The sequence below is a fragment of the Choloepus didactylus genome, chromosome X (genome assembly GCF_015220235.1).
Source record: "Choloepus didactylus isolate mChoDid1 chromosome X, mChoDid1.pri, whole genome shotgun sequence".
Classification (NCBI taxonomy): domain Eukaryota; kingdom Metazoa; phylum Chordata; class Mammalia; order Pilosa; family Megalonychidae; genus Choloepus; species Choloepus didactylus.
The window spans coordinates 7,116,673-7,133,939 of NC_051334.1; the positions used below are offsets into that span (position 1 = coordinate 7,116,673).

The 17,267-nt window shown below is 46.2% G+C and overlaps 1 protein-coding gene across 2 annotated transcripts in view; it reads left to right on the forward strand.

Annotated features, from left to right (window-relative positions):
• The window catches only part of WWC3 (WWC family member 3), a 132,079-nt gene extending 117,611 nt beyond the window's left edge, over window positions 1-14,468 (forward strand). For both annotated transcript variants that reach the window (XM_037822058.1, XM_037822059.1), the window contains 9 exons: window positions 539-731; window positions 1,658-1,828; window positions 2,235-2,386; window positions 3,742-3,907; window positions 5,876-6,040; window positions 7,433-7,525; window positions 9,261-9,488; window positions 9,929-10,056; window positions 11,638-14,468. In XM_037822058.1, the coding sequence (XP_037677986.1) occupies window positions 539-731; window positions 1,658-1,828; window positions 2,235-2,386; window positions 3,742-3,907; window positions 5,876-6,040; window positions 7,433-7,525; window positions 9,261-9,488; window positions 9,929-10,056; window positions 11,638-11,704 (1,363 nt within the window). In that variant the 3' untranslated portion in view covers window positions 11,705-14,468. The remainder of the gene's footprint in view (window positions 1-538; window positions 732-1,657; window positions 1,829-2,234; window positions 2,387-3,741; window positions 3,908-5,875; window positions 6,041-7,432; window positions 7,526-9,260; window positions 9,489-9,928; window positions 10,057-11,637) is intronic.
• The last annotated feature ends 2,799 nt before the right edge of the window (window positions 14,469-17,267 follow it).

Consider the following 17,267-nt stretch of genomic DNA (forward strand, 5'->3'; position numbering starts at 1 on the left):
GTCCTGGAGGCCTGGTGCCAGCCTGGTTTGGAGGCCGAGGAGTGGCCCAGGCACTTGGCCCTCCCGACGAGGCACCCTCCCAGCATTCTCAAGTGTCCCAGCCCCTCCTGGGTGCCGACTTCCCCGTGGAGAGGGGGGCAGGGCCCGCAGCCCTGTCCTTACCCTGGTTGGAGACGATCAGAGAGGAGAGGGGGGGTGGCCTTGACTTGCCACATGCCCGAGGCTGAGGGGCTGTGAGGCCAGGGAGAGACAGGTTCCAGTTCAGCCGCTTTCCCACAAAGCCCCTGGGCACAGAGTCTTTCTTACTGACTTTCACATCTAGCTCTTTGTGATCTTTTTCCCCCAGTCTATAAGGGTACGTTGGTCCCTTTGGACTCGCCCTTAGTTGAGAAAAGAGCTTTTCCCAAAGGACTTGAAAATTCTGCCTTGGGCATTAAAGAGAGAATTTATCTCCATATACGTGTGCTTCATGTGTTTTATGGTCCAGTTCTGGTGGTGAGTCTGATCAGTGCTCTTTCTTCCCTCACTCGGTCTCCAGACACATCCGCGTCTATTTGCCACCACTCGACTCCAGCACACCCAACACTTACTGCTCTAAGGCACTAGAATTCCAAGCCCCGTTGATATTTAATGAAGTTTTCAGAATCCCCATGCATTCGAGCATGTCGACGTTGAAGTCGCTTCAATTATACGTGTGCTCAGTGAATCATAAGCTGCAGGAAGAGCTTTTGGTATGGCTCCCTCCCTCCCGCCCTCCTTTTCTCCCTCCCTCCTTTCCTCTCTCCCGCCCTCCTTTTCTCCTGTGGTGGGTTGCTTAGAAATTGTAATAATGTTACATGGTCTCTGTGACTGGGAGTACAGAAAGGGCTAATAAAGAACCATTTATCTAGTCAAGTGTTTTGTTGTTTAAATCTATTATCTCAATTAATACCTGCAAAATCCCCATGAGATAGCTTCCACATTATCCCATTTTCAGCTGAGGGAACTAAGTAGGGTTGACAGATTTAGGAAATAAAACTATAGGCTGCCCAGTTCAGTATGGATTTCAAGTAAACAATGGATAATTTGGTGTAATTATGCCCAGGCAATATTTGGGACATACTTACACTAAAGAAAAAACATGGTGGTTTATTTGAGATTCAGGCTTCCCTGGGTGTCCTGCTATTTTATGTGGCCACCTAGAGTGAGGACGCCAAGAGATTCAGGAGTTTGTCCTCAGTGCCACGTGGCCACTCGATGCCCGGGCCGGGATCTGGAAGCCAGGATGGTTTCTTTCCAAGGCCAGGAGTCTTTCCACTTGGTCATGCCACTTTGCAGCTGCATTAGGGAGTGGAGAGCTCAGCGAGTGGGTCGGCCCTCATTTCAAAACTTCTGCCACCAAGTGGCAGGGCCCTCACTGGCCCCAGCACCCCGGCCTCCCCTCTGCATACAGTTTCCGTGCCAGCACCAAGCTCACTCAGATTGGGCTGAGCAGGAACAAGCCACCTTTGAGGTGCCCGGGGAGCGTTCTTCCACAACTGCTTTCATGTTGCTGCAACCCTTTGATGGGAGTTAAAACTTCTAGATGTTTCCTGGTTAAGTTTGAAAGGTGAACTTGATAGTTTACAAGACCAACGTGCTTTCTTGGGCTTTTTTGTTGTTGTTAACCCCCACGCAGGGCATTGCACAGATTAACTTGGCCGACTACGAAAGTTCCAGCGAGATGCAGCTGCGCTGGTATTCGGTGCAGATCTTCACCAGCTCGGAGCCGCAGCAGGCGAGGGAGAGCGAGCATGCGGGAGAGGCCTCCGGCTCACACGCCCCTGCGTGCTCGCTCTCGGGTCAGACGGTACAGTGCCCTGGGTGTCGGAGCATATCCTGTGGCCTCCGGGACTTGGCACCTGGTCCTTTCTGGGGGGAAGCAGCGCTAAGACACATTCAGTTAGACAGAACATCTTAGAATGTAGTGAGGAAAAAGTAGATGTGGATTAACTGGGAGATGAAAAAGCAGAGTTTACAGGGAAATAATCCAAAGGGAACAGATGGATACAGGGCAATTTCATGATCATATTTCTTTGGTGCAAACATGGCCGTGATCCAGAGGGTCTCATGGGTGGTCATTTAATTTGCGCCCTTGGAGCTGTAAGAAAAGGCCACGTGCACGTCTTGCCGTGAACGGTCGCCGCTTTCTGCTCTGCCACCGTAAGCTGCAGGTTGAAGGCGGTTCCTGCACCATCCGTTCTCTCCTGGTCCAGGATGCGGTGACGGTGCTCTTGGCCAGAACCACGGCCCAGCTGCAGGCGGTGGAGCGAGAGCTGGCGGAGGAGAGGGTCAAGCTGGACTACACTGAGGAGGAGATCCTGGAGCTGGAGCGGAAGGAGGACCAGGCGGAGGCGGCCTCCGAGAGGTGAGCGCGCGCCAGCTGCTTGATGGCAGCCACGGGGTGGGAATGGTGCTGCGCCAGAAAGCTCTTTAAAAAAGGTGGCTGTGGGGTCTCCTCTCAGGGAACCACAGGACATCTTCTTGGGGTCCCGGCAGCTGCGTGTCAGTCAGGCGTGGCTGGGCCCCAGGAGCTCTGGGGGCGAGTGGCTTTTCTCGCCAGCCTCTGCAGGATGCGCTGGCTGAGTCTTCAGTGCTGTTGCCTAGATGTCAGGGTTCTCTGGGGGGTTTAATGCTGGACTGGATGCGGGCAGCACCTCGAACTCTGCGCCCCACCTCTCCATTTCTGCATCGTCACCTTTTTCTTCTACTCTGGAATTTCTCATAATGTGTGGGACTGATCCCCCTTGCCAGGACTGAATCAAAGCAGAGCCCTTTCAATATTTTTTGGAGCAGCCTATCGAGCTGGAACTTGCCTGCCATCCAGTTCACCTGTTTAAAGTGTACAGTTCATTGGTTTCTCATATGTTCACAGAGTTTCGTGTCTGTCACCACAATCCATATTATTTTTATTTTTTTTAAATTTTATTTATCAAAAAACTAAAAAAAAAACATTTCAAACAAAACAAAGGAATAAGAAAAAAAAATATCCTGAAATAACTACACTGCTTCCAATATGCTCCTACCATACCCCAATAAAATTAACAAACCATATTAGAACATTTTTTTCACCCCAAAGAGAAATTCTGCACCCCCCAGCCATCACCCCCAATCTCCCCAGCCCCTGGCGCTCACTCATCTACTTTCTGTCTTCAGATTTGCCTCTTCTGCACATTTTGTATAAATGGAATCCCACAACATCCCTTTAAATTTTCCTTGACGGAGCCTAGGGCAGGATAGACCTGCGGGAAATGAGGAAGCCCCTCCAGGGAAGCGGTTTCTGTCCAGTGCTCCCTGTGGGCACTTTCCGTGGCTTTCCTTCCACACTTTTCCACGCAGAGTATCATGTTTCCACAGCTTCCTGCTGCTTCCCTCTATCATCCCCGCATTTCTTGTAGACAGGGGCAGGGCATAGCTGAGGGGAGGTCTATGTGTGAGGCTGGCAGGAAGCTGGGAGGGCTTGGAAGGGGCAGTTTCCAGGATCTGCAGCTTCAGCAGCTACAATTGGGTGATAAAGAAAGACAGCCCCTCTTAACGAACAACTTGTAGAGTTGCCGCCCCTAGGAAACTTAAATGCCCTTTTGCTTTATGAGTGAGGCAGCGTCTTCCATCCTCAGAGGCGTCCTGGTCTCGTGGCTGCACCCTGCCCCGCGCTCTGAGTGCAGCAAGGAGACGAGGCCTTGGGATGAACGTTTTGTGGGTTTTTATGTCACCCTCTTTTAGGAGTTGGCAGGCCAACTCAGTGGACAGTGGCTGTAGCAACTGCACCCAGACTAGCCCCCTGTACCCGGAGCCCTGCTGCATGGGCGTCGAGTCCTTCCACGGACACACACTTGCTGGACAGATGGACCCCCAGAGCCCCGAGCAGCGCCAGCTCCCTCCTCTTAAGGTAAGGAGCAAACGGCTGGGGATGTTACGTAGACTCCTGGCATTTTGCTGTCCAACACTGGGCACTGTCCTGGAAGGCAGGGGATGTGTCCTCAAATCCTGCATAGTGGACCGTTGGGGAATTGGCAGATGAGATGAGCTACAGGAAGCTGAAGCTGATACGCACATAGAAAGGAGCAGAATGATGTGTTTGCCCAGAAACACACCAGGTGACAGTGCTAATGGTAGGCTGTGGTATAAACAAACAGTGAGTGCCGTCGGATTAGGGGACAGTAGCTAAGGTATATTCTAGTGAGATCTGAGGAAAAGATGTGAACGGCCTAATATTTTTAAGTGCTTAAAAATGGCCTAGCAGATACCATATAAATAGTTGTCAACCTACAATTAAAATAAAGGGAAAGACAGACTGAAAAAGGTATGTTTTCCTCCCTTCACATGCCAGCTTATGAAGATCCATTCCAATCTTGGGGACAAATAAGGGTCAGAATGTTCCATGGGTCCCAAGGGTTTGGGATGCGCACAGTTAACTTTTTTACTTCCTGATGTCAAGAACAGTCAAGCGTCTTTTTGCCCTTCCGTTCGCCTCATCTTAGTTTTTGTTGTGCTCAGTGCTTTATCTTTGGTGAAGCGCTCTCCCACATTCATGGTGACAGATGTCCAAGGACCCAGTGAGCTGGGTGGACACCCTCTCAGTGCTCTATTGCAACTTTGTTTCTCAAACTTGTCACCTCAGGAGGATATCTTATCGTGCCCCCATCCTCACCCTGTAACATGACCGCTGAGGTCAGTCAAGGCCATGCCCTCGGCAGCTTCCCAGGCTGGGCTGGGACGTCACAGCACAAGGGACGGTGTGGGGCTAGGCTGCCAGGACCTGCTGTTACTCTCCTTTTTAAGACCTTTAAAAGCCTCGGCCCAAATGAGGCTGTGTGGCCATGGGAGACTAGTTCCGTGTTCCTAACTGTGAATTTGTAAAAATTGTAATCCTGTGGAAAAGTTGCTGGAACAATCCAAGGAACCCCCATATACCCATCACCCAGCTTGTTCACTTGGTTAGTAATCCTTTCCATGTGCACGCTCTCTTGCTGTGTGTGTGTATGTGTGCATGAGGCATGTCAGATGCAACAACTAACAAAGCCAACGGAAATCCTGTCCATGGGGGCGAGGCCGACGGTTAACAGGCTAAGTCAGTAGGATATGCTAGCATTTTAGATAGTCAGAGGGCCAGTGGAGAAGAAGGCGGCGGTCAGCAGGGTTTGCGTTTCTAGAAAGGGTGGCCTTGGAAGGCCTCACTGAGAAGGTGTGTTTTAAGTGAAGATGTTAGGGGAGGAGGCAGGGAAGAGCCCGGAGGAAGAGGAACCATGCACCGGGCAGAGGGGACACAAGGAGGCCGTGGGAGCCGAGGACAGAGGGAGTGCAGGTGACATGCACATAACGCCCATGGGGTTCTGGCTTTTTCCTGGCGAGGGATGGGAAGCTGGTGGACAGTTTTGAGCTCAGCAGTGACATGAAGTGACTTCATTTTATCAGGAGCTCCCTGGGTGCTGTGTCAAGAACAGATTGAAGGGGAAGTGAAGGGGCACCCAGGGAGACCAGTGAGAAGGCTGTTGTGCCAATCTGGGCGGGAGATGATGGTGCCTCGGATGAAGGGTTGGTGACAAGTGGCCGCCATCCACCTGATTTTGAACATCAAGCCAACGGGATTTTCTCTTGGACCACGCATAGAGTGTGAGAGAACAAGCGGGGTCCAGGGTGACTCCAAGATATCAGCATGAACAAATGGGAAATGGAGATCCCCGTGCGAGGAGGAAGTGTGGGTAGGGGCGCAGAAATTCCGCTGTTGCCATGTCGCGTGTGAGCCGCCTGCGAGCTGGCCAGGCGGCGCTGGCCAGGAGACAGGTGGTTGGCGACTCCGCTAATTGATGGCTTGTGTTCTAGAAAAAGTAATGGTAACCAATGAACCAATGTCTAGGTGGATAAAGAGACCAACACAGAAGATCTCTTCCCGGAAGAAGTGGCAAGTCTTCCGAAGGAAAGGCCCAGCCGCAGGCCCCGCGGGGCCCCCTTCGTCCGGAGCAGCACAATCGTCCGTTCGCAGACGTTCTCACCTGGAGCACAAAGCCAGTATGTTTGCAGGGTAAGTCGGGCTTTCTTTGCCATCTGTCTGGAATGTTTTATACCAGTAAGTGAGCAGTTACAGTGGCCCAGAGGGGGTTGTTCAGATGCAGCAGAACTTTGACCCTTCCTGGTCCTCTGAATTGGGCTTGTTGAAGGAAGCACCTTCCGTCGAAAGAGGCACCTAAGCATCCGGCTCCGTTAGGGCAAAGCCCGAGTTAGACCACGCGAGAGCACTCGGGCCTCGCATCCTTGCAGGAGACACTGGGAGTGAGCAGCAGTGGCTCAGGGCTGAGGAGGCCCAACCTGCCTGTCTGCCGCATTGGGGAGCCCCACTGTGTCCTCCCCACAGAATCACTTGTTCCAGATCGAGGCCGCCTGGGTCGCAGTCCGTCCAGGGAACCGGGGCCAGTTCTGGGTGGTCCTACCCGTCAGACACAGCCCCGTGGAGGCCGAGGCTTACCCAGTGCAACCCCTTGTCCCTCCTTATTCTAGACCGCTGCCAAACCACCGAGGCGCGGACTCAGTGTCTGTTTATCGAGAAGGATTGGAGTGGTAAAGGAGAAAATCCTTTCCTTACCCCAGAGAAAGAGTTCCAATTCCTGTGACATGTTCTGTGCCCCAAGTGTGCATTTGTTGGCGATGCTTTGGGGACCTCTTTGTTTTCATATGCACTTGTAATAATTGCGGGGTCTTTAAACTGCCCCGCCACTACATTTCCTGAGTTTTGGGGGTTAATTGACATGGAAAATAAGGACATGAAGGCAAGGGCTTTGGCTTTAACAGAGGTCCACATTTATCCTAAAGTGAGAGTCGCCACCAAACGAAATACATGATGTCTTTGCTCCTATAATGAAGGTATTGTTGATTTTTCGTTTTTTAAAGGACTTGAGACCTTTGCCGTTGACTGGCTGGGGGCTGATTAGTTATGTTGGCTATTCCTGCTAAGAGGAATCAGTCTCTGTTTTGGAAAGCCGTTTTTTCCCCATCTCTTGCCAAAGCCTGAAATCTAGCAAATGAGAATCATTAATAAAAAGTGGAAAGTGCCAAGGACAGGGCTGGCTTTCGTGTACGTCACATAGACTGTCAGATCGTGGCTGGCATCTATAGGACAGAAATGTTATTGACTGTATTAGTCTGGACCCTTCATGCAGTTTGGTGGCTGAACACGAGGGAGGGCCAGACTGGGTTTTGGTTTGGTTGGTTGGTTTTTGTTTGGTTTGGTTTTTGTTTTAGTTGAAATCTTGTGTAGGTTTTAACTGAAACCCAAAGATGTGGTAAAAGCATCAAAAGTCATAACTGTGTTCAAGTACCTGTGAGGAGAAATGAAATCACTCAATTCAGAGCACAGAGAGAGAGCATGAACATTGAATTCTGGGACACTGCATTTCTGATTTCATTCTTTTTGATGCAGCTTTATCGTAGTGACAGCGACAGTTCAACACTGCCCCGGAAATCCCCCTTTGTCCGGAATACTTTGGAAAGACAAACCCTTCGCTATAAGCAGGTGTGTGCCGCAGAAATGGATTTTCCCTGGGAGTTGTTTTTATAAACCTTAAAGGGTAATATTTTAGGTGAGATTCAAGGTAATTTTAATTAAAAAGTAATATTTTTATTTCCTTGTTTATTCAGTGTATAATTTGTGAAAGCATATATGATATCATAATGTTACCCAGTATTAATATTTCTTAAGATAACATGACCTTTACATTTTTAATGTAATAAATTAACAAGCAATCAACCATCTCTATGTAATAGAAACTTCTTTTTTTGACAAGAGGGTATATCTAGTATGGAAATTTTGAATATTTCAACATCTAGTGATCTCCATAGATTTTATAGTTTTTGTTTCTTTAAACCAAGTTTTTCCCCCACCTCACACAAGTAGATAAAAAGTTGTGCCGCTTTCAGTTCAGAAGCTGGTGGTTCCCTGTCTTTCCTGGGGAAGGATCCTTTTCAATGTAAAAAAAAAAAAATCCCTGATTTCCATGTGGTAGTTATACTTAGAGTAGCTGCTCCGCGAGAATTATAAGGACATCCTTCACCCACAGAAGTGGTTCTCCACAGCAACACGTTTGACATTTTGGGCTGCCTGGCTCTTTGTGGCGGGAACTGTCCGGTGCACTGCAGGGCATTTAGCAGCAGCCCTGGTCCCTGCCCACTTCATGGCAGTGGCATCGGCCACCCAGTTGTGACAACCAAAAAATGTTTCCAGACACTGCCAGATGCCCCCTCAGGGGCAAAACCAACCCTGGGTGAGAACTATTGAACAGCCACAAATTCAGCAGTGCTGTTAAATGAATTTGTATTTGCTACATTACATGTATTTGTATTTAATGTGTGTGTGTGTGTGTGTGTGTGTGTGTGTAAGGCATATAATCATTCAGTCTATGGAAAATGCTAACACAGTCATGAATTTGTGATTTTTGTAACAGTAACTGCAATCCCCACCCGGGGGAGCTGTTTCCCATTGGATGGGAATGACTGCTTTAAACTCCACAGACAAAAATCCTTTCTCAGCTTGCAACTTTTGGGAGCTCAGCATATTTGCTCACCTTATATCGGGAGGAAAGTTTCTGACAGCTTGTGTTGTGTGTGTGTGCATGGATAATTTTTTTAATGAAAAAGGCACCCAGGTGGTTTTCAGCACACTCCCCGCAGCAGTGGCTCATTAAGATCTTCCCATGTCAGTGGATTTTTTTTTTTTGTGGCTGCATTTTATGTTGGCCCTGTAAATTATTTTATCAGTTCCCTATTGCTATATGTATAATTTTTTTCCCTATCATAAACTGTAATTGGACAACTTTTGTGCATCTACAGTTGTCTTTCACATGCAAGTCAAAACTGAAATTCCAGAACCAAAGAAAGTATGCATTTTTAGGCTTTTAATATACCTTTTTAAATAGCACTTCAGAAAGATTGTACCCATTTTTGATGCTGCCAGACTGTACACAAGGGCCTGTTTCTGCACAGCTCTGTGCACGTGTAGGTCGCCATTAAAGAAAACCATTTGCTATCACTAACCTTGATATTGAACTGGAGATTTAAATTGCTGTTGTCAAAATCTATGTACTTTTTAACATTGGACCATGCTTAGAGAGATTCCGCTCCAATAACTGTGTTTCACCTGTCCCTGCTAATTGTGGAAGAACCTTCTAGAAAGTCAGAACTTGTAACGTGGCAGACGCACCTGCATGCCTGTCTGGGGCTGGCGAGTGTGCTCACGGCTGCGTGTCTTGCAGTCCTGTAGGTCTTCCCTGGCCAAGCTCATGGCCCGCACCTCCCTGGACCTGGAGCTGGATCTCCAGGCGTCTCGGACACGGCAGAGGCAGCTCAACGAGGAGATATGCACCCTCCGGGAACTGAGGCAGCGCTTGGAGGACGCCCAGCTCCGGGGCCAGACCGACCTTCCCCACTGGGTGCTTCGGGACAAGCGATTCCGAAATCTGCTGAAGGAAGCAGAGAGGCAGGCAAGTGGGGGTGGGCTGCCCCAGGTTTCCTGTGCCATCTGGTCTGAGGGGTCAAGGTCAAAACCCCCTTCTCCAGTTGTACTTGGGTGGTCATTTAACCCATCTGAGCATTTCTCTTGAGGAGGAGCTCGGTTTTCTCCTTCTGTGGCCCCGGAGGCCCAGGGGGAAAGTGTTGGGGTGTGTGATGGCAACATACAAATTGAGCCTTTGGAGCTTCCGTGGTGGGGGCTGGAGAGGGAAGTATCCAAAGGACGAGGGAGCCAGAGCCGGTGAGACCCCAGCTCTCCTTTAAAGGAGTCGACAGAGCAGGCCTTTGTCCCCTGGGCATCCCCACTCACCATGGCTGGCTCTTTCCTGGTCTCCAGAGGTGGGAGTGTCTTCGTTCACTCTTCCTTTTAAAAAAAAAAAAAATTGTTTTGTTAATCACGTTGCTGTTCCAGACAAGACAGACCAAACTTGACTACCAGCAAGAACAGGTGGCTGAGAAGATGCTGAAGAAAGCCTCCAGAGAAATCTACCAGCTGCGGGGGCAGAGCCACAAGGAACCCATCCAAGTGCACACCTTCAGGTGGGGAAAAAGCGGAGATCCGCACTCAGCCTCACCGTCCCTAATTGCTTTTACCGCTCTGCCTTCATGAGTATAAAAAAGAAAGGAAATTATTTTTTTTTTATAAAACCACAGGGAGTTGAGGACACAAATTATCAACTGTAACCTGTAGCCCCGTTACTATTAGCGTTTTGATGTTTTCTTCCGATCTTTTTTTCCATGCATGATTTTTCAACAGTAGTATTTCATCTTGGAGCTATAATTTACTTTACCACTCTAATTTATGACATGCTGCTGCTTTCCAAATGTTTGCTATTGTAAACAACACAGTGATTTATATATATATAATTTTTTAAAATTAACTTTATATATATATAATTTTTTAAAATTAACTTTTGATTGAAGCATAACAGACATAAGAAAAGTGTGCATATCATATACATATATAGTTCCAAATTGTCACCAACTGGATATCTCAAGAATCAAATCATTACCAGCACCTCCAGATTCCCCCTACAAAAGTAACTTCTGTCTTTAAATCTAGCAGCAATGATCAGTTTTGTCTGTTTTTGTTTTTTTATATAAGGGGATTTGCACAGTTCCTCTTTTTTGCTTGACTTTTTAAAAAAACAACTGAGGCGAAAGTCCCATAACATAAAATTAACTATTTTAAAGTGAACCATTCATAATTTGGGTGTTCTTTTTTACTTTTATTTTTTATTCTGATTCTGATTCTTTCTGGTGTAAGGAAAATGTTCAAAAACAGATTGGGGTGATGAATGCACAACTATATGATGGTACTGTGAACAGTTGATTGCACACCATAGATGATTCTATGGTATGCGAATATATCTCAATAAAATGGAATTTAATTAAAAAAAAAAGTGAACCATTCATGGCGCTTCATACTCACCCTGTTGTGCCACCACCACCTTCATCTGGTTCCAAAACATTTTCATCACCCCCAAAGGAGACCCCGTACCCATTAAGCAGCCCCGCCCCTTGCCCCACAACCCCAGCCCCTGACAACCACCAGTAAACTTTCTTTGCTGTGGATTTACCTATTATGGATATTTCATTTAAATGGACTCATATAATATGTGGTCTTTTGTGTCTGGCTTCTTTGACTCAGCGTCATGTTTTCGAGATAACTCCACATTCTGGCCTGAATCAGCCCTTCATTCCTTTCTCTGGCCAACTACTACTACATGTCTGACACTTAGCTCTACTTTTGTATGCCCTTAATTTTCATGGCCCCATCATAAAATAGCTTAAAATGCTATAGCTATCTTCCTTCAATTATGACTTTGAACTCATCCATTCATAATTTTTCATTTATCCATTTGTTTATTAACCAAACAAATATTTCCTGAGTGCCCAGTATATATAGCAAGCCTTCTTGTAGGCATTGGAGATAAGCAACTCCCAGGGGCATTGTAACTTACGGTGGGCTTTGGCGACTCTGTACACTGACAGATTATTGTACAGATTTCAATTCCGTTTGGTCTATGAGTAAGAAAAGCCATGATGAATTTGAGCCCCTCATCTGGCAGGGCGACATCTTTAGATCGTCTTCTGACCTGTGATTCTTTCCCCTCCCAGGGAGAAGATGGCCTTTTTCACCAGACCAAGGGTTAACATACCTGCTCTGCCAGCTGACAACGTTTGATGTACTGCATTGTACACATGAAGTATTTATCTGCCTATTTTATTTTCATGAAGTTCTTAGACTAGCTAAATTTATCTTTAAAACGTTTGTGCAAAGCTAATAATATACACATTTTGTAAAAAAAAAAAAAAACAAAACACATATATCTATACATATATATTTTATAATAGTGACGGCAACAGGGCTTGGTTTTTCCTTGTTGTGAAATTGGCATCTCTGGAGACAGGTTATTTTATAACAGATCAACTATCATGTTAAGAGTGTACAGTTTTTATGCTGTTTTTATTTGACTTAAAGGCTGGAAGACAGAAACGAAGTGAGTTCAGACAAATTCACTGTATTGTAATTTATTTATAGTACATTTTTTTTCCTTGAAGGAAAATACTGACTTTAAGATGTATTTTAAGACTGAAAATTTTGTTCTTTGGTGCGTGTCATGCAGTAGAATGGGACTTTGGGGCGGTTTCGTTTCTGACACCTGAAATGAAAACACCACGTGCTCAATTTGTCACTCGTATCGGTTTCTCGGATGTGCATTTATCCTGTATACTGTCTGCCTTCGCTCTCTGTGCATCATGTTAAAATAGCTGCCTTGCTGTCATTGCAACGCAAATGCCACGTATGCGTGTGGCAGAGCTCAGCCTCATCTTTGTACTGTGCGCTAAGAGCTTCTCGCTTCTGTGTTGCCTTGTAATACATCGTGGCGTGCTCGCCGTGAGCCAGAAGCCGGCGACAGAGCTCAGCCTCCGGGGTTGGTGGGCTGGCCGCGCTGGCCACACTTGCCGAGTGATGCCCAGCTCACCTTCTACGTCCGCACCATCTCCCTGTAACACACCAGGAAAGTGGTGGTGGTGGAACTCCTACTCGACTGTTATTTCATAAAGGAAAGTGAAAGGGAATGAGGAACGCGTGTTTTCAGTGAAACTGCTGATGAATATGGCAGTTAAAACATCAACATGACAACCTTTGAAAATGCTGTTTTGTGGAGGGAAGGATATGTGGGTAACTAGGATTACCCCATGAGTCATTTATGGCATTGTATTTGATTTAAATCACAATATCCCCCTTATACTGGCCTCTGCTCAATCTTTTCTCCAGAAATCTTATAGTTAGCTCATAAGGAGAAAAAAAAATTGTTTTCATGTAACAAAAATATACCATTATTCTTTTAAAATGCCAAAGGATATAAGTATTTTGCCTATTATATATTTGTGATCTAAGAACTGCACTCTTCTTTATTAGAGGCCTTGCATGAGAAAACAAAGTGGATCGCACGAAACGTAAAAGAAAGCCTCACACTCTTCCTTTCTATTTCTTCCCCTCCGTTTGAATCGGGGTCTGTCACTTCTCATTCATCTGTAACTTCCCCCTCATGTAACCAGCCTTCCTGTTTACATTTATGGAAAATGAATTTTGTAAAAGCATTTCATTGACACATGACTTGTCACGGACAATGGCATTTGTCGGTGGTGGTGAGACCGGGCACCACATGCTTCTCACAGTTGGCCTCTCTTGCTAGGCATTTCTCACTTGAGTCTCCCTTTTTTTTTTTCTTTTGCATCTCTTTTTTGGCCGATTCTTCTATAAACATACCCACAACAGAGGTAGAGACCAACCCACAAAGCAGCCGTCCTCACCGGAACTGCCAGGCAGCAGGCAGCCTGGCAACCACTCTCTACACCCGGCTGCTGAAGCTTCCGACATCGACAAAGAGTTGCCTGGTGCTGGACTCCAGGGTCTGGGGAGGGCTGATGGTTCTGGCTCATGCACATGGCTCGCTTGAAGCGTGGAGAGTTCCTGGGATGCGTGGCCCGTGCACTTCTTATAGCAGATGCCGCACGTAGCTCTCTCTACTTTCCTGCCAAACCACATTAAGTAGCAATAGCGGGGGAAACCCACTGTGCCAATACAGAAAGCCCCCAAGCAAGTGTTTTTAAATGAATTCCACTGCCCTGGTTAATACAGATATCCTCTTGGAGTGGTCATCTCCCCGTCTCCCCACCCGGAGAGTTGTTTTGTGTTGTTCTTTTTTTAATTCCCACCTTTGTCCCACGAAAAACAAATGCAGCCCCCGCTTTGATGTCAGACCGGTGAACACTTGTGTTTGCCCTTTCCCTGCTCTGCCCGGCGTGTTTGCTTTCACAGCTGAACGGGACTGGGACCATGATAAGAAAGGGAAATCAAGACCAAGGAAGGAGGCTGAGTTGATCGGGTCCGTGCTGCCTGTGGATGGCCCCCCTCGGCTGCTCTCCGTCCGTGCTGCCAAGGGCAGGCGGGCAGTGGGACAGGCCGTAGCACAAAGCACCAGAGTTTGCTTCTCACTTGTGGCTGGGTTTTGCAGCTTCCCACTAGTTAAAACTGCCCCCTCCCACCCCCGAAAGTCTCACACATCAGAAAAGTGGAGTCCTAATGTCGAAGGGTGTTTTTGATCTTATGTTTGAATCTGTTCATGTACTGTGCTTTCTGATGAAGATAACTCTGCCGTGCTTTATCAGCAATTGTAGTCAGAAAATGATCTGAATTCTGCCATCAAGGTTCCTTAAGAACAGGACTGTGAGTAAAAGGGAATTGGGTTTTCACTTCTTCCAATTACTGAATTGTTAAGCTTTGGTCGATAATTCCAGAAACAGATCTTCTGTTGTGGGAATAAGTTATAATCAGTATTCATCTCTTTGTTGTGTCACTGTTATAATTGTGTCATTTGTATTGTTTGTATCGTTTGAAAGTATTTCTTCTATAAAATTAAACTAACCTGCCTTAAGAACAGAGTGGAAATGTGTGATTTTTTAAAAAATTTTTTAATTACGGAGACTTTCAAATATATAACAATGTTTACATTATTTAATATAAAAACAGAGGTATAAAAATAGGATACAGGCATACCTGGGAGATATGACGGGTTTGGTTCCAGACTGCCACAGTAAAGCGAATATTGCAAGAAAACAGGTCACGTGAGTGTTGTGGTTTCCCAGCACATATAAAAGTTATGTTTACACTATATTGTAGCCTAGTTAGTAGGCAATAGCGTATGTCTAAAAAACCAATGTACGTGCTTTAATTTAAATGTGACAGACACAAAGTGAGCACAGGCTGTGGAAAAGATGGCTCCAATAGACTTGCTAGACCCAGGTCTCCATGAACTTTGAATTTGTAGAAAATGTGGTATCAGCAAAGTAGTGAAGTGAAGCCCACAGAGCCCTTACCCAGACCCTCACCCTGCTTCAGCTTGGATCACTCCTGGCCAATCTTGTTTTGCTTATACCTCCATCTACTTCTCCCTCTCATATTTCCACTTACTGGAAATTTTTTGGGGTCTCTGTTGATTTTTGTTGTTGTTGTTGTTATTTTGGTAACAGCTTTCTTGAGATCTAATTCACATAACCTACAATTCACCCATTTAAAGTGTACAATTCAGTGTCTTTTAGTATATTCACCGAGTTGTGTAGCCATCACTACAATCAATTTTAGGACGCTTTCATTACCCCCAAAAGGATCTCCATCCCCGTTAGTTATTATCCCACAAACAACTCCTCATTCCCCCAGCCCCTGGCAACCACTGATGTGTTTTGTGTCTCTGTGGATTTGCCTATTTTGAACATTTCATACGAATGGAATCATACACATGTGATCTTCTATGAGTGGCTTCTTTCACTTAACATAATGGTCTCCAGGTTCATCTGCATTGTAGCCTGTGTCAATATCTGAACAATAATCCATTGTATGGATAGACCACATTTGATTTATCCCTCCATCAGTTGATGGGCACTCGGGTTGTTTCCACTTTCTAGCTGTTATGAAGAATGCTGCCATGAACAGATATGTTCAAGGTTTTGCATGAACATATGTTTCTAATTGTCTAGGGTATACACCTAGGAATGGAATTGCTGGGTCATGTGGCAACTCTACAATTTACCATTTGAGGAACTGCCAGTTATTTTGGATTTTTATGGATTGGACTTTTAAATTTAATTCTATTTTATAATGTTGTAAAATACACAGTTCTAAAGACAGATATACAAAGCAGGTAGAATCAAAGGAGTCTAGTTTTTATCCTTGCCCCTCTACCCTATTCCTTCCATCTCCTTACAAGTAACATCTTTAAAAATGTTTTTTTCTTGTATTGTTTACATTTTAATAGAAGAAGAAATGTAAGTTTGTGTAAGTGTGTATACAAGTACATACACAGATATATGTAAATACAACATATACATGAGAATATATATACAAAAATACATAGACATCTATATTTGTATTTGCTCCCCTTTCTTGGATAAATGGTATCAAACCAACACGTTTCGTCACCTGCCCTTTCTCACTTAAAAATATATTGCAGAGACTGCCACACACTGGTATATATAGATATCCTTCATTCCTTGTTACCTTTGTAACAAGTGGATGTCCTATAGTTTATGCAGCCATCTTCTGGTGGTTGCTTGTAGTCTTCTGCTATTAAAACTTATTCAGAAGGATCATGGGAAGATGGAGTAGGAAGCTCCAGGAATCAGTCCCTCCACCAGAACAACTATTAAACAGGCAGGAACTGTCTGAATCAACTATTTTGAAACTCCAGTGTGCAGCCCCAGGGGAGAGTGGGAGGGAGAAGCTGGTAAATTGCAGTAAACACCAGTGAATTTTACTCCCTGCAGTGGCTACCGTGGCCCATCCCCCAGCTGTGTGGCAGGCAGCAATGAGGTCCTCAACCCTGGCCCTGGTGCAGCTTGCTGGTGCCCTAGTGGGATATAAAGACCTTGTTCCCCCAAGATCCAGAGTGTGCACTCTGAGAGCTGATCACTGCTTTTGATCGGCTACTTCAGATCACTGGGGTTCCAGGCTCTGAGGGTGGCCATTGTTCCAATCCAACCCAGGCAAAAGTGGTAAAGAAGCATTAAAGAAAGTACCCTTCCTCCAAACTAGAGGAAATATTTAAAGGGCTGCATTTACTGGGCAAATGCCAAATCAAGAAAATGCAACATCAAAGAGCCATAGGGGAAGCTGCTGGCACTCTGGCTGGCCGCTCTCTCACCCCCTCCCCAGGGCACTGGGGAACCAGCCAGCACTCACTTTGTGGGTCTCTGGCCTCCTTTCAGCTAGGAAAGACTGACCTGGGAAACTCCTCTCCAGCTTACGCAGCCCCCTTCCCAGAATTTGCCCTCCGGGATAAAGCAGCCATGTCAGAAACTATTGAGTTCAGTGGCCTGGGGCAAAGTCGTACCTGCTTTAACCTGCAGTGGAGCACTCCGGAGAGGGAGACCGGTCTGTTTCCTGGGCAGTAGAGGGGACATCCAAATTCCTATAAACAGGATCTCCTAAGGCCACCAGCAAGTGCAGGCCCAGGACAAGACACAGGCCCCCAAAAAGACAGGGAGGACCCTGCACTGTGCATTCATTCACCTTGGGCTGACTTTCTTGTTAGGAGAGCTCAGTGCTGAAGGAGGGCACCAGCCAGCACAGGGCCAGTTTGCAAAGACGGTGAAAGGTGTTTTTTGCATTGGTTTGTTTGGTTGTGTTAGCCCCTGGCCCTCAAGAAAATCTCTGTCATATCATTAGCTGAATACAAACTCAA